The following is a 23,270-nucleotide window of genomic DNA, read 5'->3' as shown; positions in this document are numbered from 1 at the left end:
TTAGGGAGGCGCGACGAAGCACGGATGCGTGAGGGGTTGCGGACGCACGAGGGAGCCAGAACGCGTGCGGTGGTTCACAAGAGACGGTAGGGAGTTGTTGCGAGCAGAGGTGGGGCACGGTGCAAATGGGCAGGGAAGAATGTGATTATTGAAAGCCAAAATCAAAACAAGGATTATATTTACGTTGTTTAGAAAAAAACATTGTTTCCTATACTTTTCCTTCGATAAAAAGTGAATTTGACAAAAAATGATTGGATTTCTTTTCTACCTCATTACCAATAAACTTGATATTAAATAAATGTTGCCATTTGTTCTATTTTTCAGTCTAATTCTAAACAGATTGTTTGTTGCTGTTAACAGAATTCTCAATTTTGAAAGGCACTACTGATCTTGGTTTATAGGACGAAAAAAGTACAGGTGCTCGTAAGATTTACAGATGTTGACATCGTAGACAAAGTTAATAGAGAGTACAAGTGATAGTTGTTCTTCTGTAAAATGTTCCATCACGAGAAAACAAGCGAAAATTAGTAGCTCTACCAACTTTTCAAGTTGATCATGTTGCTACACAAGTTGTTGCAAACAGTCTTGTGGATTAGATCAATTTGAAGACTATCTTCTAAAGTACTCTAAAATTCCTAATTTCCTATCATCTGTAATAATACTAGTGACATATGCATTGAAAAAACCATCTGTATCGTTTTAGAACCAAACATATTGAAAAGTACACAGGAAAATTATACATTTTCTAAGAAATTAAGATCTAAAATATCTAAGTAACTTGAGCATCACATATCTAATGAGTTGCCATTTGCTTCAACAGAAGAAAATGAATTTAAGCATCACATAATCAGACGCGGATATCCTTAGGCTGAATAGAACTATCACTGGCTTGAAGATCCAACTGCAACTGTTCTTTAAGTATCCTTTCAACAGCATCAGCAAAGCTCAATATATTTTGGCGAACATCATCATCTAATGAGTTAGCGAACTTCTGAAAAGTCAAAAGTCAGCATGAAATCTTCCAATCATTTATTGTCAATCAGAATAATGCTAAGAGTATTTGGTAGCAGGTTAAAAATGGGGCCCAATTTTTCACGGACGAGTTCCATGGATAAAATTACACATGAAGATTATACATGAAAATTTCCACCCATTTTTCACCCAACCAAATATAACCTAAAAGGTTAACAAAAAGAAAGCAAGTAACACTAGAATGGGAAATAAAGTTGTCAGGTGAGGAGAACACATTTCAGTGCCAAATCTCTGCAATTTGCGAAATCTAAGTAATAAAGTGCATCACTGCATCCCCAAAACCAAATAAAAAGCAGTTAAGATACCACCAATTCATAACAGTGAGCATTCAAGGATCTCAGGCGCATGGAGGGATCGAGCAGCTATAAAGTATCTAAGATCAAAACAGCTCCTCTTAATTATCAGTTTACAACTTACTATAAAAAATTTTGGACCACATACAAAAAAGTTTTCTGCAACAAGAGAGATCGTGAGTCTTAAGCTAAGCACAGGTTAAGATTTCAACACCATTGTGAGGATTCAAGGACCATCTTGTAAACTCCTTGAGCAAACTGTTTTCTTGCGACTCAAATATTCAACTGACAATTAAATGTTTGGCATATTGCTCCCTAGAAAAGTTTTTCACTAGACGTGACCTCATTAGTGACAGTTATATATATACCTATGTTGAAGACATGATTACACTAGATCCAACTGGGCTTCTTACGTACGTATGAATTCGTGCTCCAAGTATGGGCTCTTGCCCTTATAAGGAGGAGGCAGTTGCATATTTTTGGGTTTCTTCACTAATAAGTCAAATGGCAATGGAAAGTCACCTTAATAACAGGTTAACTGGCTGAACACCTAGATAGTGATAGCTAAGGGTAGCCAACATGGTCTTCTGCAAAATAACTAGCACCTACTTTGATCCCCTAAGATTCTGGCGTTGTAGGATTTCCATTCGTAACATTTTTCTTTTATTATCACACTTGAGGTCCCTAACCATGTAAATAATAGGACAACAAAGTCTCAATTTAAATATGTACTCTTAAAACCGAACCAGTTACTAAAATGATGAAACTAGATGTTCAAAGGTTTAAGTTTAACCGAAATTTAACCGAATATAATGAAATAATATATTTATCTATGAAATATACATTATTTCAAAAAAATAATTTTATTTTATTATTTTTAAACAGGTTAACTGCTAAAAAATCAAATCAATTTTTAACCAAGTTTTTCAGTTTTTTACTGATTTATTCACAACTGGTTTTTTGTCTTGAACCAAAACAAATTGGTGGCAAATTTCTGGTTAACCCACTTGAACCAGCCGATTTGGTCCGATTCTCGGACCCGTGATAATATGTATTAGTTCTTCTGTAGACTAATATGTCCTATTTTTTAATGGTGAGGGATGAATTTTCATTTCTAAATCTTGAAGATTTTCACTGTTAAATCCTGAGACCATTTTGTACCACAATTTGTATTGTTAGGGACTTCCATCGTAATAAAAATTGGGATTGGACAAAAATTGTTGGGAACCAATTTGGTAATTACCCAAAAACTTAAAAGAGTAGGGAGAAGGAATCAAAATGTACTAAGTATCATTAAATATAAATTTACAAACATGGTATTGTTTCAAAGAGAGAAAAGATAACATATGCCAGAACATCGACTGTTGAAGTTCAGAATTGAACCCCCTCAAATTGGACAAACTGACATCTTGAAATACAATAATAATGTTGTCATATGAACACTTGTCGGGAGAAATAACATTATTGAGAGTTAGGACTAAATTATTTGCCAAGTAACTGAATTTTGTAGTTATTAACAAAAGATATGTATAATACATTCAGCGCTAAGCAACCCTGTAATATCTAGAGTCAACTAAATTATTTAGTAAGAGCTGAGGTGAAAAGTCGAGTTTTAACATCACATTAGGAATGTTTGTACATTCCATAAGAAAAATCGCAAAGATATTTACTGTCAAGAATGAAATTTCTCACCTCAACGTTTGCATGAAAACTTAGAGAAGTTCTGTTCCAACTATCTGATCTCTTGACAGCTATCAGTGTTAACGGAGAAGCAAATATCGGCCAACCATCAGGCAGCTTTATGTATGTATCAATTCCACCAGCAATGTGAGCTACAATCATCTCATCTTTGTCCAAGTATTCAAGCATGTGTCTACTTTGAGCCAAAATGGTATAGAGATACCAAATCATAATCCAACTTCAAGAAAATAAAAAACAAAAGATGATAATATAAAAATCTAACCTCGATTTATTAGCATCCTTTACAACAAGAGACCTAAGTGTGCTCAGTATTATTCTATCTTGCAATTTTGTTATAAAGCATTGCAATGACGACTTACTGCATGGTAAATGATAGTCGAGAAGTATGAGTTATAACCAAAAAGGAATGGGGATAATAAATTGATAAAAACAAGAAAAACGGTAAATGGCAAACCTGACAGTCTTAGCATAATCAACAATGTCACTCACATGTACGTTGTTTGGAAAGAGCTGTATACAAACTCCAAAAAACATCACTATATCATCCGAAGATTACAAGGATTGTTAAAATGATAAATAAATTGATGAATAACCCTACTTTATATTTTTTTTTAGTTGTTTTAAACCAAACAGAAGCATATCAATAATTTCAGACTCTTTAGAACAACATTACTCCATACAGGAATCTTTAGGAATCAACACATGAGACATCATGATATTAGAATTGAGCTCCTTCATCTACCATATAACTACCAAAAGAACAGCCCCAAGATTGTTCAAATTTCTAATTGATATGATTACCACTAGAGAGGCAGGCAAATTTTACCTTCTATCATAAACTGTGAGAGTTTAAGGGAATACTAAGTTTTGAAGAGAATGGATATTGATAATGGGAAGGTAGTGAGACCTGATAATAACTTGTCAAGGGATAGATCTGTCTTGGCAATAAAGATAAAAATTGGTTCACAAAGTTGTTCAATGTCCAAGGAACCAATGAGTGGAAAAGGAGCAACTTAGTTCTCAACAATAAAAACAAGGTAGGCATACAAAAATGTGCAAATCAAACAAGGATTAAGATAATAAGCCATAACTTTGAAGATGCTTTTAGATTTGGAAGATACATATGATTGAGTGACTTATGGAAGGTTGAAGGTTCTCTAGGAAAAAAAGAGTCTAGATTGCCTATATTTGAGCAATAAAAAGTCAACATGGTGCCATCAAAACTAGTTACTTGTGTAAGAACAGAGTGAGATAACACCAGATTTTCACATAACAATAGCACCAGTACCAACTAAATCCAGTATAAAAATTATGGGGACTTCGATGAATATGGAAACCAATGATTCCGGTTGAGTAGACGAAATGGAACAGTAGTACTTAAAGTATATTTGGGACAACAAAGTAGCACTCACGTATGAGAAACATAAACATAGTGTTGATTTAGGCCTAAATGTAACAAAAAATAATCTGAATGTAGCGAAAGTTAACGCATTGCATTTAATAAGTAGACAAAGTTAAACAATATAGGATTATAAATTAATGCATTAGAGAGCAAGTCGGAGTAACCTACTTCATCGTATCATTGGGCATACCTAATGTTGTAGAATTTTGTCTCTTTTGTGGTCAAAGGAGATATTGTGAGTCCACTGATGTAATCATATTAAATATCCAGCAAAATATAACATTTACTCACTAATCTGGTATAAATGTAAAAGTTGAGCACACCTCAAAAAATAGTCATCATCTAAATCTTAACAAGATACCAATGATAACTACAAAGCCAATGGATGTATGGAAATGTTTATTAAGTAATTGAGCCGGAGTTGCTTGGTCATTGGCCACTTCAAAGACACAGAAAACAACCCGAACAAAATTTATTTGATAGACTAAAGCATCTCATAATTTCAAAGGCTCTTACGTAAATGGTGACATTCAAACTGTTACTTTTGGCTAACATAGTTATAGTTCATACCATTTTGTCTCCATATCAGTGTTGAACCCAATTGTAAAATACATTGAACAATGATGGGCACAAACAAATCAAATTAAGAAGTATTGACCTATTTTGATACCTGAACATTCTTTAACTTCAAAGTCTTCTCAAAAACTTCAATCAATAACTCATGACTCAGCTCAGATACATCATAGCTATCGTGAACTCTCGATAGGCATGAAAGATCCTCTAATTTTGGCATGTAAGTCCGTAACGACAACCTAATGCTGTTGTCCTCAAATGCAAGCACTTTAAGACCTGTTAATGCATCCTCAATCTGGTTGATAGCGTCAAACCTAAACAAAGAAGGAAGCTGAATGATCCACAATACAGATATCTAATTTAAACAAAAGACCTGAACTTACCATTTGAACTTGGACTGAAGATCCTCCAATGACTCTACAACTGACTTCATTTCATGAATCTCATCCTCAAGTTGTAAATACTGTAACATAGGAAAGACAACACTACAATAAGATTATTCTCTTTAATATATTAATATAAAAATTAAAAACTAGCTTAAAGAATCACCAAAAACAGAATAAAATTGATAATAATAGAAATGCCAAGTCTTTGAAATTAATCCTATTCTCACTACTGCTCAAGAAGAAAACAAACAGAAAGTAGTGAGGCTTAGACGCTTAGTCATCAAGACCTCTAAGTAATTGTCCAGAATTGCGACAGTTATAGTTGTATGATCATCTGCAAGCATAGACGAATCAATAGCTTCACTATTCTCTTCTGTCGTCTGATCCTATAATTATTAGCACAACAGAAGCCAATGTCAAACTACAATTATTATTGCAGCACATAAAATCCCATAACCTCCAGGATCAAAGTGCAAAACCGAATAAGTTGCTTCTTTAAAGGAGAAGCATGTACCAACCTTTGATGTAACATAATCTAATGAACATCTGATCTGTTCACACTTGGCCTGTAAGAGATTATAATCTGAAGAAAGGAACACAATTAAATTCTGGTGGTGCATTAGACATTTAGACAAGAGATGCATAGCAAAAATCAAAACTCCAAATCTTATTTTAGTCTTTGACCAAGATATACTCAGTCACTGCCACAAGAGTAATGTGATCAAAAACCCTCTCAATACTTGCCTAATTCTAGCATGAGAAATTCTTAAGTGATCTTAAAATAAATAAAACTAATTCGCAGTTCTACTCAGAACTAGACACATTAAATTTGTGTGTAACTGTTGTTTCCACCTTTGCTACATTTTAATTGTGACAACCCAGATGTTAAACTGTGAATGAGCATCCATGGGTCAATTTTATGCTTAATTCTATTCCACCACCCCTTCGGTCAAAATTCTGAACTCACAAACACACCCTAAGTAGTATCTCTTTGTACATCGATCCTTGTATCAGCCAGATACTGATATTTTCGGTCCCCACTTTTACGAAGTATGGAACATATTTTTGTGTCTCTGATCCTGTCCTTATCTCCAGAACCAAACAAGATTTTCATGTCTATTGTCTCTCTATTTCTGTTCCTGTCTCAGACACATAATAAAAGGTTCAACATACCATAATTATGTTTCTCAATTAGAAGCTCTATTTCTTTTGCTTCATTTGTGCCTTCAGCCTCCACCTTGTTCAATTCATCTTTCAAATGCTCCATGCAAGCATCTCCAAAAACCAGAAGAAGAAAAAATAAAGAAAAAGAAAAAACCAACAATAACAAGAATAAGTTAAACTAAACTAAATCGAAATCCACCAAGACACATTCCATAATTAAAATAAATAAATAAAAGATTACCGAAATCTTGTTGAGGCAAGAAAGCCAAATCCGAGGACTCCGCAAGAGCCTGGTGAACTCTGGTCTGCAAAGTCGAACAGAAAAGAAAAGAAAATGTGAAGTGAATTGAGAGTGAGAATTAGGAAAGGGCAGAATAGTAACAATACCTGAACATGAAGAGCGCATTCTTCGATTAAAGGATATAAGTTCGAATCATCTAACTCCTCGTCATTGGAAAGCTTTTGAATTTCTTCGATTCGACTGAAACACAATGCGGAGCCAACTATACCAAGTTGAGAGAGAGAGAGAGAGAGAGAGAGAGAGAGAGAGAGAGAGAGAGAGAGAGAGAGAGAGAGAGAGAAGAAGAAGAAAAGAATAATAAGCGAATACAGGCACAGGGAAAAAAAAAGACCTGCGAAGGGCACTTGCTTCTGCCATTTCTCTCACAGCAACGACTTCCCTGATCTGAAAAAAACGGAGGAGGGTCTTTAATGCTGTGTTTGGGAGTTTTGAAAAAAGAGGGAGCAGAGAAGGAATTTTCGAACGTTTGAAACCGAGTAAACAACCAAACACGAAAAGATTGAGGTGATGAAAGAAATTACCATTATTAATTTAAATAAATTTTGTAATTATAAAAGATTATATTTATTTAATATTTTTAACAGAATCCCACTAGAAAATTAATGGAATATTTATACAATATATATAATAGACTATTTATTTAGTCCAAATTGAGTTAAAAAATGAATAGAATAAAATAGTACTATTTCTCCAACACAATATATCCATATTATCCAGAATAACCATAATAAACATCTGATATCCTACATCCCAAAACCCCGATACTCCATTGCCTCCTCCCTCTTTTTAATAAGGATATGTCGTTAACTAAAGGTGATCGGTTTACGGTTTGGTTCGGTTTTTAAAAAACAGTCATCCGATCTAATGTTGTATGAATCCTTCGATTCGGTTTGGTTCGATTATTTTATCAAAACCAACCAAACCAATTGAAATCAGTTTGGTTTGGTTCGGTTTTTCGGTTTTTATATTCATTAAAAAGATTTCATGTTCTAATCATATATGAGGAACTAAAACCTTCTTAAGCTATTTTCAAATCAGTGATACAGAATACATAAAGGCCAAGACACTTGGTCTAGTAAAATGGTGCTGATTTGCAAGACAATTGGCTCCTATTTTGTGCTTTGATTGTCATCAAAATTCAGTGCAGAGGATTTGCATATCTCTGGATGCATCCTATACCTGTCATGAAAAAAAAATCAAGAAACGGATTCAGCTTTTATCATAAAACAGGACAATGTAAAATTATAGTCATCTTTGCCTAACAAAAAATAAGCCATAAATTAGAACAACACTAAAATTAAAATAACATAAATTAGAACACCAAACCACAAACTCAAATTAAATAATTAAAACAGAGAATACTATAAACTTAGATAATAAAAATAAGAACACGGAACAAATTTTCAAACAGAAATTATCAAACAGAACCACAAATTACCAAAGCTGCAAGAACAAATTAGAAAATCCTAAACCAAAAATCATATAGCAAAATAAAAATAGAACCAATTATTAAAACCAGGGTTCTGAAAACCGGACCGGTTACAAACTGTTTTAGTCACTGGTTCATTGGTTTATTGGTCCAACCGAAAAAATCGTTCCATAATAAAATAATAAATAAATTATAAATAAACATCCTAAATATCTTTCAAATTTAAAACCCTACGTAAAATATCACCAACTAAATGTAATTAATCATCAAAATATGCAATAACTTGCTGCAAATTTGTTGACAATTAACATAATTATACTTCCATTAAAAATAGCTGGATTGAATTACAATGCACAAGTTAAAGATAGAGAATATTGTCTTAATGTAGCTAAGTCAAAAAGTAAAACAAAAAATGAGTGTTGCACAATAAACACACAACAGAGCCCAAAACAAACACACAACACAACAGAGGCTGAAACAAAAACATAACAAAGCCTGAAACAAAAAGAATCCAACACTGAGGAGGGGTAGCAAGTCTGCGGAGATCAAGAACAGGGACAGTGCAACCAAACAATGAAAACAGAATTTTGTTTATATAACAAAACAATCAAAACATGAATCATACAATCACTAATTGCAAATTTTTTCTTCATAAGAACAGAACAATGAAAACATGAAGCATATAATAAATCAAAAGATCACCAATTGCAAATCTTTTAATAAGAACAGAAGTTAGAACAGTGAAAAATGAAGAAAGATTAGTAGTTTTCAACCAAATTTTAACAAAGCTCATCACAATGATTAACAACAAAAAAAAAAAGCAATGAAGGAACAGTGAATCAATAACATAGGCAGTGCAAATTCAAGAAACTTTAATAAAATTTAACTACAGAAACAGATAGTAAAGCAGTAATAGAGTTATCAATTTAAAATTTATCATCAAATACATTCAGTGAGCAAAACCAATCAACCAAGTACTAACTGGGCATTTGGAAAAAAAAAAAGAATCAAAATAACATTTAAATCACAGCAAAAACACAACAACAATAAGAACATTTAAACAAAGCAACCCAAAAAAAAATCTAAAAATCACCATTGCTGAAAACAACAATTTGATCCGTGTATGCTCAAAGAATTAAAAGCTAAGCTTACAGGAAAGTGAAGAATACCAAAACCAAAGAACCTTCAATCACAGCTTAAATCAAGAACAGAAAATCACAACAAAAACAAAAAAAATTAAAAGTAACAGAAGAACAACAGAACAACAACACAAGATCAATTAGCAAATTAACAAATTCACAATAACAGTTAAAATTTACCAGAAGAACACACTAGTGCAAGTGGAATCATCATGCTAATATGTTTTCTGCAAAGATGCTATTTGTGCAGCTAAAATTTCCTAATTACTAAGATCCAATTATTCTAATTTCACATGCAATCAACTTACTAAGTTTCTAAAAGCTAGAAATTATAAAACCAACCAGAAATATAGTTAAAGCATTTCATCAAACATGTTTAGTGCCGTAAAATTAAAACAAAATAAGAGAATTCAAAGCTTAATATCAATGTGATAGAGAAGAGAACATAACTATTGTAACTTTAATTCAGTCTATGAAATAATCCAAACCACTGCCAAATCAAATAGTTACTTGTTGTAATAGAAATCAGAAGTTGCAGAGTTTGAAGCAGAGTATTGGTGTTGTGTGAGGGTATTGTCTGGTGGCAGGTTTAGGGAACTCACGGCGGCGACAAAAGAGAGCAGTTCGACAGCTAGGTGGGCGCGCGGGTTGGTCGCGGTGTTTGAAGCAGAGAAACGTGGTTTCCAGACGAACACGAATGCGAACTCGAACGGTGAACGGCGATTGAACGCGAACAGCGAACAGTGAACGCCGAGCGAACGTGAACGGCGAAGAACGCGAACGAAGACGTGAACGTGAACGGCAAACAAACGGCGATGGAAGCGCGGCTAAGCAGACAAAGACGACGGACGCCGAGCTCGAGGAAGCAGCCGCGATCGGTGACAGCGAACAGGGGTTGAAGACTTGGATCACGAGGGAAGCTAGATAGACGGACGGATGGCGAACTTTGAGTACGACGGACGCGGCAGTATGCCACTCCTTGCGGCGGTGGTGTAGGCTTAAAGTGCTAGGGTTTTTTGGCTGGGGTTGTGATTTGATTTCTTTCTGAATGAAAGACAGAAAGGGGGAAAGGGAGAAAGAAACGAAGGAGCTTCTGTTTTTGTGTAAACCGGGCGGGTTTCGGTTCGGTCCAATCGGCCGGTTCAGTGGTTTTTTATCAGTTTTTTAAATGGCGATTTTACATGTCTGATCGGACCGTTAATGTTGTCGGTTTGTGGTTAAATCGATCTGACCGATCAGTCCGGTCCGATTTTTAGAACATTGATTAAAACAGAACTAAGAACAACTAATTAGATCCAAAAAAATTAGAACAAATAATTTACCTGAAAGCTAAGAGGCATCACCATTCTAGATGTAGAGGAATGGCTACTGCGATGACTACAACGCGAGGACGACAATGACTACGAACTTGCGAAGGACGACAACCGACGGCTCTGGTGCATGCTGCTGGTGCATGGAGTAGACGGCGTGCTGCTGGAAGAGGTGGTGTGTGGAGGACGACAGGAAGAGAACCTCTACGACGATGGGAGAGGGAGAGAAAAGAGCCGCACCGCCGCGATGGTGCTGTCCAACGGCATTGATAGCGGGGAAGGGGAAAGAGTTTTCGGCGTTGAGAGGTGGTGAGAGCTCAGAGGATTGGAGACTGGAGAGAGGCTAAACGGAGTTAGGGTTACTGGTGGCTGTGAAAGGGTTAGCCGGTTCGGTCATTTGGAAGGGGGACTTTTATATAGGTTTTTTTAAGAAAATCGGTTCGATTCAGTTTGGTAAGAATTTTCAATAGCAAAATCAAAAACCGAAACGAGCCGCAAAAATAACTGCAAAACATCGTTTTTTCAGTTTTCAATTTGTTCAGTTATCGATTTTTTCGGTTCGGTTAGTCAGTTTTATTCGGTTTTGATCGATTTTGAACACCCCTATCGTTAACCTTCAATTCTATGTGGTTATTGGTGTTAGTAATGTCAATCTAAAGATTTAAATTCTTTTTGATATGGTTGTTACAAATTCGATCTCATAACTCGGCATTATGTACCATAACTCGGCACTTTACGTTATAACTCGGCGTTATACGTTACAATCAGACTCAATGGATTGCATCCTGCAATAAAAACGTCTGACCAGACAGAAACAAACTAATAACTGATCTTCAATTCAGATAAACAAACAGAAATATAACCGACCTATTATACTCCACTTATAAAGGTATGGTCTCTTATCCCTAACGAATATACTGAATTCACAATACTAACTTAAATATCAGAGTGCCTTTGCAGGTACACTCCCCCTTTTTTTTCGCACTCTCCACAACGTGACATCTCCCTGGACGAAGAGTTCAGATCTTCCTAGCATAAAGCTCGGTGTTAAAGGCAACAGCTCGGCATCGACTCCCATAGCCGAAGTTACGTTCAAGTTACTCACATAATAACATTTTTTTTTTTCAACACTCAAAATTTTTGTCGCTTCTTAGTTACAAAATTAAAATTCTAAGTCTCAATTTGTAAGGGTAAACCGAGCTAAATTTGGAGAGAGACTATAGTTAATTTCGAAGAGAGAATATCAAGTTATCGAAAGATGAATTCATTTACATTGAATGTGAATTTTAGTTTTGTCAAAAATTTAATTGCGAGGAAAAAAAGAGAAAAAGATCGGAGATATTTTTTACAAATTAAATATGATAGAATCTGACACATTATATTGATAAATTTTAAAAAAAAGTTTCATTTGCTGTCTATTATAGACAATAAGTAAAAAAAATATTTATTAAAAATTATAATTTTGATTTTAAAAGTTGCCCAACAATGATGCGTATTGTTTGGTTTTCTTACTGCAAAGTCAGAATTGCAAATATTTTGTTTTAATAGATGAAATTGATGGTAGGTAAAAAGGTTTGGCTAGAATTTTAGTTGAGATGAATAATGATTACACATTTTTTATTCATGATGTAGTGAAAAATGTAATCAGAATGGAAGATAACCATGCAAGTTGACATTCATTATAAAGATAGAGAAGCTTGAAGGAAAAATTAAAACTATCAAGATATAGTTTATGTGTATTGTTGTTTATCTATTATTTTGTTTCATTTTCATTATATACTCATGAAGTAAAATTGAGTAACAATGGTGGTCTGATGTTTAGAATTTATTAACTTAAAATTTTTGGAATTAATGAAATGAAGTTGTTGTTAATTCTGTTCTTGCAATATTGTATATGAAGTGTTAATTTCACTGCTATGTGAAGTTTTCTTTTTGTTAAAAATTTTCAAATCGTATAAAAAAGTATGGATTTTAAACATTTCTGAAGATTGAGCTCCTTTCATCAAATTCGAAATCCCCTGAACTATGGGATTTTATTCCAGCACATTAGGTGAAGGTTGAGCTGAACTAAGAACAGTTAATTTTGAATTGTCTGTAATGTTTGCCATTGTTGCATCTGGAGGATCCCCTAAGATCCTACCGTCATCCATTGTAGCATTTCCGCGCTCCTTTTTCGGTCCTCGACTCTTCAGGCAACTATCAACTCTATGACCATATTCACCACAACCAAAGCAAATAAGATGTAGACCTTCGTACTCAACCTTAAACTCCCTTCCGAAAACTTTAATAGCTGGGACAAACTGATTTCGCAGATCCACCTCCACGCATAAACGTGCAAACTTCCCCTATGAGTGTATAGAAGTAGTTTGATCAATTTTTAACATTGTTTTAATCTTTCCGCCTGCCCTCCACAAGAAGTGATAGGTTTAGAGTTCCACTGGTAGCTCTAGAATTCTCACCCACATCGCTAATTTCTGCATAGCATCCCCTGACGGTTGAAAAAACGGCCTCCACCTTTGTAGTAACAGGTAGTGACCTGCTACCTACTACCTGCCACGGGACTTCAAAGAACGCATGCTTATAGTCACCTTCGTTGCCAAAACGAACAAGGAAGAACTCTCTAGTTAGATCAATTACTTTAACATCCCCATTCTTGGACCAAACGCGTTGAACTCACGACTCCATAGATCGAAATCCAATATTCTTATCGAGTGCTTGACAATAAGAGAAAACTTCCATGGACGATACTATTCATCATACTCCGCCAAACTCACCTCAACTTTCTGCTTTGGATTGAAGGGAGCTGCTTTGCCAGCACCATCTTCAGAGACCTCCTCTAACGTATAGTCCTCAGCCACCATCTGAACAATCTCCTCCGATGAAAGAGAAATTCCCGCACCTCCCGTTAAGAGACTATCCTTATAAGAGACTTCGCATATCCTGTTTTTGCCGTTTGACTTCAGCTTTGACGAGGTCGCTCCTTTTTCAAATTTGGATGGTACCCTCAGTTCCTTCTCGTGGCTACTATCAATACTTGGAGATCCGTTCACAGGTTGCATATCTACGTCCGCCAATCTCCCATTCTCCTCTACCTCTGCGCTAGTAGCACTTCATCCCCATTAGGTTTGACTTTTTTAGTGCTGCGGTTCATCAAGTCCTCCTCTTGGGAAGTTGTTTCATCGAGCACTGTCGCTCTCTCACTCGTAACCATTAGTTTTTTTTTCTCTAGTCCCTCTTTTTTTCTCTAGTCACCAATTCCAGTATGCAAGTTTTTAATATAATTTGATTTTGACTCAATGATAAAGATTTTTTTCACTAAATGAGAGGCTATTAGTTTAACACCCACTTATAATATATATATATATAGCAAGTTAGTCGCACAACTTACTTTAAATTTGTTACGCACTCAACTCTAATCGAACGAATTAGATAGAATTAGATATCCACAGATAAAGTGAATGTATAAGAATAAATATGTATATATAAGAAATTTTTATTTTTAATATAAATTTTTGCAAAAACAATATATTAGCTGATGTATCAAGTTAAATAAAGGGTTAAGTACTTTTTTCGTCCCTAAGTCTGGCGCAAAAATCAAATTTGTCCCTAAACTTTTTATGTTATTAAAATCATTTCGAACGCTCAGAAATGCTTTAAAATCATCCTCCTCTCCATAAAACAAAATTTTCTGACACCTTTGCCCCTGAAGCCTTTAACGCTTCATTTTCATTCCCGCGAAAGGGCTTTAGTGTCTGATTTACGTTACACACTTGGACACTGATCTTTCACCTTTAATGATGTGCCCTAATAGAGGAGCGTCGTCACCTGAGGAGTAGCGTTACTGCATTTGGATTGCATTGATAAGAGTGTGGGAGGAGGTTGTTCCGCTGTAGTCATCTCGAATCAGGTATGTATGCACCATTGGTTTCGGTTTTGTGGAGCATGAACTTAATAATGTGTCATGAATTTCGGTAGTTTCCAAAAATTGGTAGGGTTTAATTTATAGTTTTTTGTTTTTTTATTTTAGGGGATGGGAATCTTTAACCTGAGTGTCTACCATGGGGGTCGATTTGGATATGACAATGGAACATTGCAGTATATAAGGGGACAAAAGACATTGATCGAAGATGTTGAGAGCGATTGCTGGTCTGTATTTGAGGCATATGCTTAGGTGAGACAGTTTGGGTACACAAAGAAAAATATTTCAGCTTTGTGGTATAAATATCCAAGTTCTGAATGGTTAGAGAAGGATCTAAAGTTGTTTGCGGGTGACAGAGATGAACTTGAGATGTGTAGAATAGCGGAGCTGAGGAGTCATGTTGAGCTTTTTGTGGTGCATAAGGTTGATGATGCTAAAGGATTTCCTGAAGTAGGGTATATTGATGTTGGAGGATAGGGTGAACAGGGCCAAACAGAGGAAAATACTATGAATCAGTTGGTGGTTTTTTAGGGTAAACTAGGTTAACAGGTGGAAAGGGACAATGCGGAGTAGGTTATAATGAAGGAGATAAATTGTACCGGGATGTGGAGGCTGAAAATGCACGGGTTGAATCAAACAGTGACGATGATAGCGATGATGAGGAGTTTATTCCTTCTGATATTGAGGTTGACAGTGCAGATGATATTCAGTTTACAGATAGTGAAGAGGAGTACGATGATGATAGTGGGTTTGAGGAACTGAAAGGTGTGACAGATAGTGACCGGGTTGATAAAGGCAAAAGGGTTGTGAACGGAGATTTCAGTGATGAGGAAGGCTTCAATAGTGATGAAGTGGATTTGGATTAAGAAGTTGGTGGTGGTTCAGATAATGAGGACAGACAAGATGATGATAACGATGAAGCTACTCGATATCCGATTCATAAAGATGTTAAAGACATGACGAGTTATAAATGGGAGGTTGGAACTATATATGCTTCAAGAGAGGAATTCAAAGACACTATAACAGCATGTGCATTGCAAACAAGAAGGGGATCAGGCATGCCAATCTTGACTTGGTTAGAGTGAGGGCTGTTTGTCAGCAGGATTGTCTGTTTTGGTTATATGCAGCATAAATGAGTGAGGAAGAGACTTGACAGCTTATGTCGATGAACCTTAAGCATACTTGTGGCCAGTCACATAGGGTTGGGATAATACATACTGCTTGGCTGAGTAGATCATTCAAGAAGAAAGTGGAACATAACCTAAAGATCAAGATAAAGGACCTGTTGAACAAGGCACAAAGGAAGTGGAATTTGACTGTCACAACATGAATGGCAGGTAGGTCTAGACAAGTTACATTGAATGAGATACAAGGAACTTATCGGAAGCAGTATAAGAGGATTGCTGACTACTGCTCGAAGCTTTTACGGGCGAATCTTGGGTCCTCAGTGACGCTCAAGGTACAGAGGTCTTCTGATTTCGATGTTGAGGAACAGCACGATAGGTTAAACAATTTCTGCATATTTCAAAGTGTATATGTGTGTCTAGCTACTTGCAAGAAGAGCTTTCTACAGTGTAGAAGGTTTATTGGGTTGGATGGTTGTTTTCTCAAGACATCTCAAGGAGGACAGCTGTTGACCGCGATAGGTTGGGATCCTAATGATCAAATGCTTCCAATTGTATATGCTATTGTGGAGTCGGAGACTAAAGACACCTGAAAGTGGTTTCTCCAGCTGCTAATTGACTATTTTGGTGCTGAGACAATTGGTAGATCAACCTTCATGTCTGATCAGCAGAAGGTAAACGATTATTCAATCATGTAACTTCTATTTATTGAATCATTTAACTTCTATTTAAACAATTATTGTTATAATGCAGAATGTTACCTCCTTTGTTAGGGTCTGTTGCCCGATTTCGATGAAGTCATCCCAAGTGTAGACCACAGGTTCTGTGTCCGCCATCTGTACAACAACTTCAGGAAGAAATTTCCTGAATTACACTTGAAGCAACTAATGTGGAGGCGTGCAAAGGCTACACACTGGAAGGAATGAGAGAAATAGATGCAAGTGATCAGAAAAATCAATGTGGAGACTCACAGGCATCTGAATGCTATTCCTCCTAGATTTTGGAGTAGGTTCAGGTTTAATTTTCATTGTAAATGCGACACTCTTGTAAACAATATGTGTGAGAGGTTTAGTGATGCAATAGTAGAGTAGGAAAAAGCCTATAGTTATAATGTTGGAAGAAATTAGGGTTTACTTGATGAGTATATGGGCTGTTAATAGAGAAAGAATTCAAAATTTTAATGGTACAATTTTACCTCGCATTAGGAAGAAGATAGAGAGGAGGGGCAGGTCAGCTGGTGAATGGATGCCTTATTGGTCTGCTGCATAAACATATGAGGTTGTTAATGGATTGAACAAATTTGTTGCTGATTTGTCTGCTCATGAGTGTTCTTATAGAAAGTGGTAGCTCAGTGGTATTCCTTGCACACATGCCATCAGCTGCATCAATCTTAAAGGTCTTGACATGGATGCATTTGTTGATGACTGCTACAAGAAGCCTGCCTATGTCAAATGCTATGATTCGGTGATCAACTCTCTAAGTGGCCCAGATTTGTGGGAGAAGACGAACTTTGATGATGTGATGCTGCCTTCATATCGAAGGCCTAGCCACAGACTAGTCAAGAAGAGGAAGAGAGGTCCTGATGAAGCTGAGGACAGTAGCCAGTCCCACTTGTCTAGGAGGGGACAGATTCAGAAGTGCTCAAACTGTGGTGAATCAGGTCACAAGAGGGGAGGATGCAAGGAGCCACCCATGTCTGTAAGTGTATTTATAATATGTATATTAGGGTTTCAATTGAATGGTTCATTAACAGCTTTTTTTAATGTGTTTCAGGCCCAACAAACTAAGCAATCTGCTATGAAGAGAACCAATGGAGGGAGGAAGACTTCATCTGTAATGCCCATAACCAGGTCTAAGGTATCATCACAGCTTGTTATACAATCTGCAACTAGAGGTAGGAAGAGGTCCAAGAGGCAACAGAAATAATCGTCACAGCCCCAACCAGCCACCTCCCAGCCCAGGTCCAAGCCCAGACCACCATCACCTAGGCCCAACACACAACCAGCAGGTACTCTCCACTGAAGGCCCAAAATGTAGCCCATCAAAAGCTCCACACAACAACCACCTGCACCAAAGAAGAAGGATGCATCCAGCTCGAGCCAATCAGCCAGGACTGTCTCATTCAGTCACAGAATTCAACTTCATGTATCTCCAAGAAAGTTGAGGTTCATGACAAAACTTTCACCAAGAGCTTGGAGAAAACTTTAGAGATTTATGAAAATTTCAGATGTGTGATGTTATTAATGTATTGCTGACTTGAGTACTTCCAATTATTTTGTGTGAAACTTACCTAGTAGGGTCTATGCTTCTTGTTTCTTAGATAGCAATAGAGTTCCTCTAGGTTTCTTTTTATGTGAAAGTTAACTAGACAATATTTTGCTCAGAGTCCATGTAATGGATTTGGTGGTGACTGAGGTTTCTGCATTTTGTTGTTATTTTGCTATGCTTATTAATGAATTTGACATAGTTGTGCTCTGTCAAATGTGCTTGTGGTTATGTTTAATGTCAGTTCATATAGATAAAGTTTGTTAACACAACTCTTCAATATTAATTCCAGACAAACAGATACATTTTCCTTTCCAATTTCTTGTCAAATAATGATACAGCAATTCACTTACATAATATATCACCAACACCCTAAACCAAACTCATTAACACAGACTTTGTCCACTCACAGCAGCAGCTTCATAATTAACATAATACAATTCAATTTACAAAACTCATATTCATTCAAACACATGCAAAAAGAGCCCTATATTCTCCCATAATTTCATCAACCATATTTCAGTGGCATCACACAAGGTAACTCCTACTTCTGATTCAACTAAAACTGCAACCAGAAAAATTAAACCAACCCATCCAACCGTGTCCAACACTACAGCAACCTTGAACTTCCACTAAATGTCCCTCACTTTTGCTTTCAGAGCCATAACTTTCCTCTTCATCCTTGCAACCTGCGGATCTTCACTATCTACTTCTGGGTCTGCCCATCGGAAGAACTCATACTCTTCTTTAATCTACAGCATCCTACCAGAGTCAGTACCCACAAAAAAGAAAACATTGCCATCAATCACGAACAAAAATTTAAAAAACGAACCTCATAGTAGACACAGCCCCAAAATCGTCGTCCAGGGTTGTTCTTCGTTCCCGAAATTCTTAGCACGAGTCTCTCACCATGTCCACAAAGAAGCTCCCTCTTCTGCGCAGACGACCGACTACGAGACGACCGTGAGCTCTCAGTAGCCATGGCTCCACCCAGCTTCGTGAACCCTAGCAGCCACTCGAGGATGTTGGTTGGGGGTGAGATTTTGATTTAATCCCACCCTCTCCAACCAGTTATAAAAAAAATTCTTTTTTTTATTAAAGGCTTCAACTACCAGTTGCAACCAAAAAGGCAAAAGCGTCCAAAAATTTCTTTTATGGAGGAGAGGATGGTTTTAAACTTTAAAGCGTTTCTGATCGTTCGGAATGATTTTAATAACAAAAAAAACCGGAGACAGATTTGATTTTCGTCCCACACCTTAAAAACGAAAAAAGTATCTAACCCTTAAATAAACTATCATTTTTATGAAGCACGGACACTTTGTTGAGTTGCCGTGTCTGCGTGTCGGATACATTTCGGACACGACACTCACCAACACTCGTCCGACACGCGTGTCTGTTGTGTCCAAACCGTGTCTCAATAAAAAATAAAAAATTCTTCTCCAGACACATTTGGACACACCTAAATACAATCACGTATCAGCGTGTTCGGTCTTATTCTTAATATATATTCTTAAAATAAATTTAGATATAGTATATATTATTATTTATTAAAACAAAAATATTTTAAATACTTGATATAATTAAAATAAAATATTAAAAATAATTTAAAAAATTAATTCATATTTTAATATCAATAAAATATTAAAATATCATTACGATTTATCTAAAAACTACTTTATAATTTATATATATGCGTGTTCCCGTGTCATATAAGATTTTAAAATTTGCGTGTCCGTGTGTCCCGCATCGTGTCGTGTTCCGTGTCCGTGTCAATGTCCGTGTGCCATTACTTTTAACTAAAAAAACAAAAAAAAATCTAAAATAGAAGGCAGAGGCAGCAGCGTCCAGGTACATCCCCCGAAGGCCGAAGACAGTCATCGACCATCCTTCTCTGTCAAATCCACCCCCTCTCCCTCTATTCATTCCTTTTGTTCCCTTCCCCTCTCAATAGGGTTAGGGTTTGGGTTTTCAATTTCAATCTCCATCTTCCCCCAAACACTTCAATCAATGACCCTAACCTCTCACTCCTAGTTCATACTTCATATCAATCTCAATTTTACTTTCATCCATGGACTTGTCTCATCCCCACTCCAATTTGTCGCTCGGCTTCTCATCCTCTCACGCGTCGCCGCCACGCCGCCCTCCAATCCCCGACGAATCTATCACCCTCCAGCTCGAATCCAGCCTCCGTGACCCTTCCCACCCTCTCCCTCCGGTTCCCCTCCAGCTCCTCGAGCCCCAAACAGCCACCGATAACGGCAACCACGATTCCGAGTTCAACGACGCCGCCGACGATGAAGACGACAGGGACGTCGAGGAATTTCGCATCCTAGGCCACTCAATGTGCCTCAAGAGGCGAAGAGATTGCGATTCCTCATCCTCTTCCTCAATCTCTTCCTCCAAGAGGGTTTCCGTTTCCCACGAATCTGATCTCGAGGCACGGCGAGCTTTGGTTCGCTCATGGGGGAACCAATCCTTGCAGCTTGCGGACCCCGACGTCTTCGACATAATGGAGAAGGAGAAGAGAAGGCAGTACAGAGGGATTGAATTGATCGCCTCCGAGAATTTCTTATGCAAAGCCGTTATGGAAGCTCTTGGGAGCCATTTGACTAACAAGTACTCCGAGGGAATGCCCGGTGCACGTTACTATGGAGGTAACCAATATATCGATGAGATTGAAACCTTGTGTTGTGAGCGTGCTTTGCTTGCGTTTAATCTTGACCCCAAGTGTTGGGGTGTCAATGTTCAGCCATATTCGTGTACCTCTGCGAATTTTGCAGTTTACACCGGGTTGCTATTGCCCGGTGATCGTATCATGGGGTTGGATACACCCTCTGGAGGGAACACTAGCCATGGTTACTATACTCCCAATGGGAAGAAAGTTTCCGGTGCCTCCATTTTCTTTGAGAGCTTGCCTTATAAGGTGAACCCACAAACTGGGTATGTTGATTATGAGAAGCTTGAGGAGAGGGCGCTTGATTTTCGTCCCAAGATACTTATTTGCGGTGGGAGTTCGTACCCTCGAGAATGGGATTACGCAAGGTTTAGGCACATTGCGGATAAATGCGGAGCTGTTTTGATGTGTGATATGGCACAAATAAGTGGGCTAATCGCAGCCAAGGTGTGAAAAAATCATCCTTCTGTTGCTTTTAAGTAGTTGTTTTACTTAATGCATTATTTATGGCCCCTATCTGTTGTTTTGAAGAAACATTTATCTTTGGCTTGCTTTATTTTTATGGTTTTGTTATCTCCACAGGAATGTTCAAACCCTTTTGACTATTGTGATATTGTTACTTCAACAACTCACAAGAGTCTTCGCGGTCCAAGGGGAGGCATAATTTTTTATCGGAAGGGTGCAAAACCAAGGAAGAGAGGGATTCTGTTAAGTCAGGGAAATGAAAGTGATCAGTATGACTTTGAGGAAAAGATAAATTTTGCTGTTTTTCCATCGTTGCAAGGGGGCCCACACAATAACCATATTGCTGCTCTTGCTATAGCTTTAAAACAAGTGGCTACTCCTGAGTATAAGGCATACATGCATCAAGTGAAGAAAAATGCTCAGGCCTTAGCATCTGCTTTATTGAGAAGGAAATGCCGCCTAGTAACTGGGGGTACAGACAACCACTTAGTGCTTTGGGATTTAAGGCCTCTTGGATTGACAGGTATTGTATGACTGTCTCATATTATGATTTAATGTTGGTTGCTTCTTTGTTTGATAATGCTTACATTACATCTCAACTAGACTCAATTAGCTAGTTTGCATTGTTGAACTTCTACTTTTATGACAGTTTTTTCTTTCTTGGATGACTCTCAAGTACTTTACAATCTCAAAGTTTTGCTTGTAGAGTTTGTAAATTTCAGGTTAATTTTTATTTATTTATTTTTTTGTTCTCTTTGGTTTGCAGGTAAATTTTATGAGAAGGTCTGTGAGGCATGTCATATTACTTTGAATAAGATTGCAATTTTTGGTGACAATGGAGTTATTATTCCCGGAGGTGTAAGAATAGGTAAGTGATGGTTCTTTACATCTCAATCTTGAATGTTTTGTTTGCTTGGCATACTTGATCTGATATACTTACCCTGCAGACGAATTTTATTTTCTATTACTCAGGTACCCCTGCCATGACTTCAAGAGGATGTTTAGAAGCTGATTTTGAGACAATGGCTGAATTTCTGTTTAGAGCCGCGCAACTTGCAAACGTATTGCAGAGGGAGCATGGGAAAATGCAGAAGACTGTTTTGAAGGGGCTTGATAGCAGTAGGGAGGTTGTTGATCTCCGGGCTCGGGTTGAAGCTTTTGCAACTCAATTTGCAATGCCTGGTTTTGACATTTGAAGATGATATGGCTGGTGGTTTGCCATTATTAATTGTTCATAATATATGCTATAGGAGTGGGTTGCCCTGCCTGATTGCTGCAAAAGCGACTCATCTTGGACTGCAATATATTTTGTTGTCGAAGTCATGTCCTCGTTGCCTTATACAGTGTCTTCATGTTTTCACATGTTGCAGTGAGCTGCAATGTGGTACAGTACAGCACAGTACACAAGGGTGTACTGCTTTTGAGGTTTCTTTTGGTAATCAAGCATCCCATTCCCGCCTCAATGAACGGTGCACCACCACTGCTGATTGCAGCAAGTTGGCCATTAGAGGCTGGAACTGGGATCCTTGATCAAACGTCCTGCGTACAGAATTCTTGCCTGGTGAATCTGCAGAAAATAATTTATTTGATAAAGGTTAGATGCCTTGAATTCTTTTGCCTGCTTTTTGATGCTGAAAGCTATATTTTACTTTCGTTCTTGCAGAATTTACCCTTCTGTGGGATAATTTTTGTACCGATGTCAATCAGAATACCATGCCGTGTTAATTGTTAAATATATAGGTTATTGTGGTAAATATGTGATTGCTTTGTACCCCTTTCATAATTATTCTTTTATAAGTAAATTATTTTCACACAAAAAAGAAATAGCTTGATGATTCTTTACAAGTAATGAAACATGTTTCAGAAGCGATTGAGTTCACGCAAGTATTAGCAGTTCTTGCTTGTTTGACTTGACCCATGGATGAGTTGAGTGTGGACATTGCGAGGTCCTTTTATATTGAATGTTTTGCCAATTTGCCACCCCCCTGGAAGCCAGAACCGACGTTTTTTTAAAATCAGTTTAACATATTTAGGGATGTGAGATTCAGATGGGTATTTCATACTTGCATGTTTGGCAGAATTGAAGGGTAACT

At 37.1% G+C, this 23,270-nt stretch overlaps 2 protein-coding genes across 7 annotated transcripts; one reads left to right on the top strand and one right to left on the bottom strand.

The window, feature by feature from the left end:
- Nucleotides 1–424: 424 nt before the first annotated feature.
- Nucleotides 425–10,493, bottom strand: LOC112714977 (uncharacterized). Of its 6 annotated transcripts, none has more exons than XM_072204522.1 (14): nt 10,023–10,493; nt 7,867–8,031; nt 7,184–7,236; nt 6,939–7,032; nt 6,793–6,856; nt 6,561–6,662; nt 5,906–5,970; nt 5,675–5,773; nt 5,385–5,464; nt 5,099–5,315; nt 3,481–3,536; nt 3,289–3,384; nt 3,018–3,201; nt 425–991 (listed from the first exon to the last, which is right to left on the bottom strand). In XM_072204522.1, the coding sequence occupies exons 3-14, from the start codon at nt 7,207–7,209 to the stop codon at nt 848–850; spliced, it is 1,227 nt and encodes a 408-aa protein (XP_072060623.1). In that variant the 5' UTR covers nt 7,210–7,236; nt 7,867–8,031; nt 10,023–10,493; the 3' UTR covers nt 425–847. The 6 variants fall into 6 exon arrangements, with proteins under 6 accessions (XP_072060623.1, XP_072060624.1, XP_025622471.1 ...); XM_072204523.1 differs by having other exon boundaries at nt 3,018–3,198; XM_025766686.3 differs by having other exon boundaries at nt 3,018–3,198; nt 9,931–10,492.
- Nucleotides 10,494–19,856: 9,363 nt separating this feature from the next.
- Nucleotides 19,857–22,931, top strand: LOC112714976 (serine hydroxymethyltransferase 6). Its single transcript, XM_025766682.2, has 4 exons — nt 19,857–21,159; nt 21,295–21,700; nt 21,944–22,045; nt 22,150–22,931. Exons 1-4 carry the CDS (start codon nt 20,107–20,109, stop codon nt 22,371–22,373), a joined length of 1,785 nt encoding a protein of 594 aa, XP_025622467.1. The 5' UTR covers nt 19,857–20,106; the 3' UTR covers nt 22,374–22,931.
- The last annotated feature ends 339 nt before the right edge of the window (nt 22,932–23,270 follow it).

This window comes from Arachis hypogaea, chromosome 10 (assembly GCF_003086295.3).
Source record: "Arachis hypogaea cultivar Tifrunner chromosome 10, arahy.Tifrunner.gnm2.J5K5, whole genome shotgun sequence".
In the NCBI taxonomy this organism is placed as follows: domain Eukaryota; kingdom Viridiplantae; phylum Streptophyta; class Magnoliopsida; order Fabales; family Fabaceae; genus Arachis; species Arachis hypogaea.
This window is presented reverse-complemented; position numbering and strand designations above follow the sequence as displayed.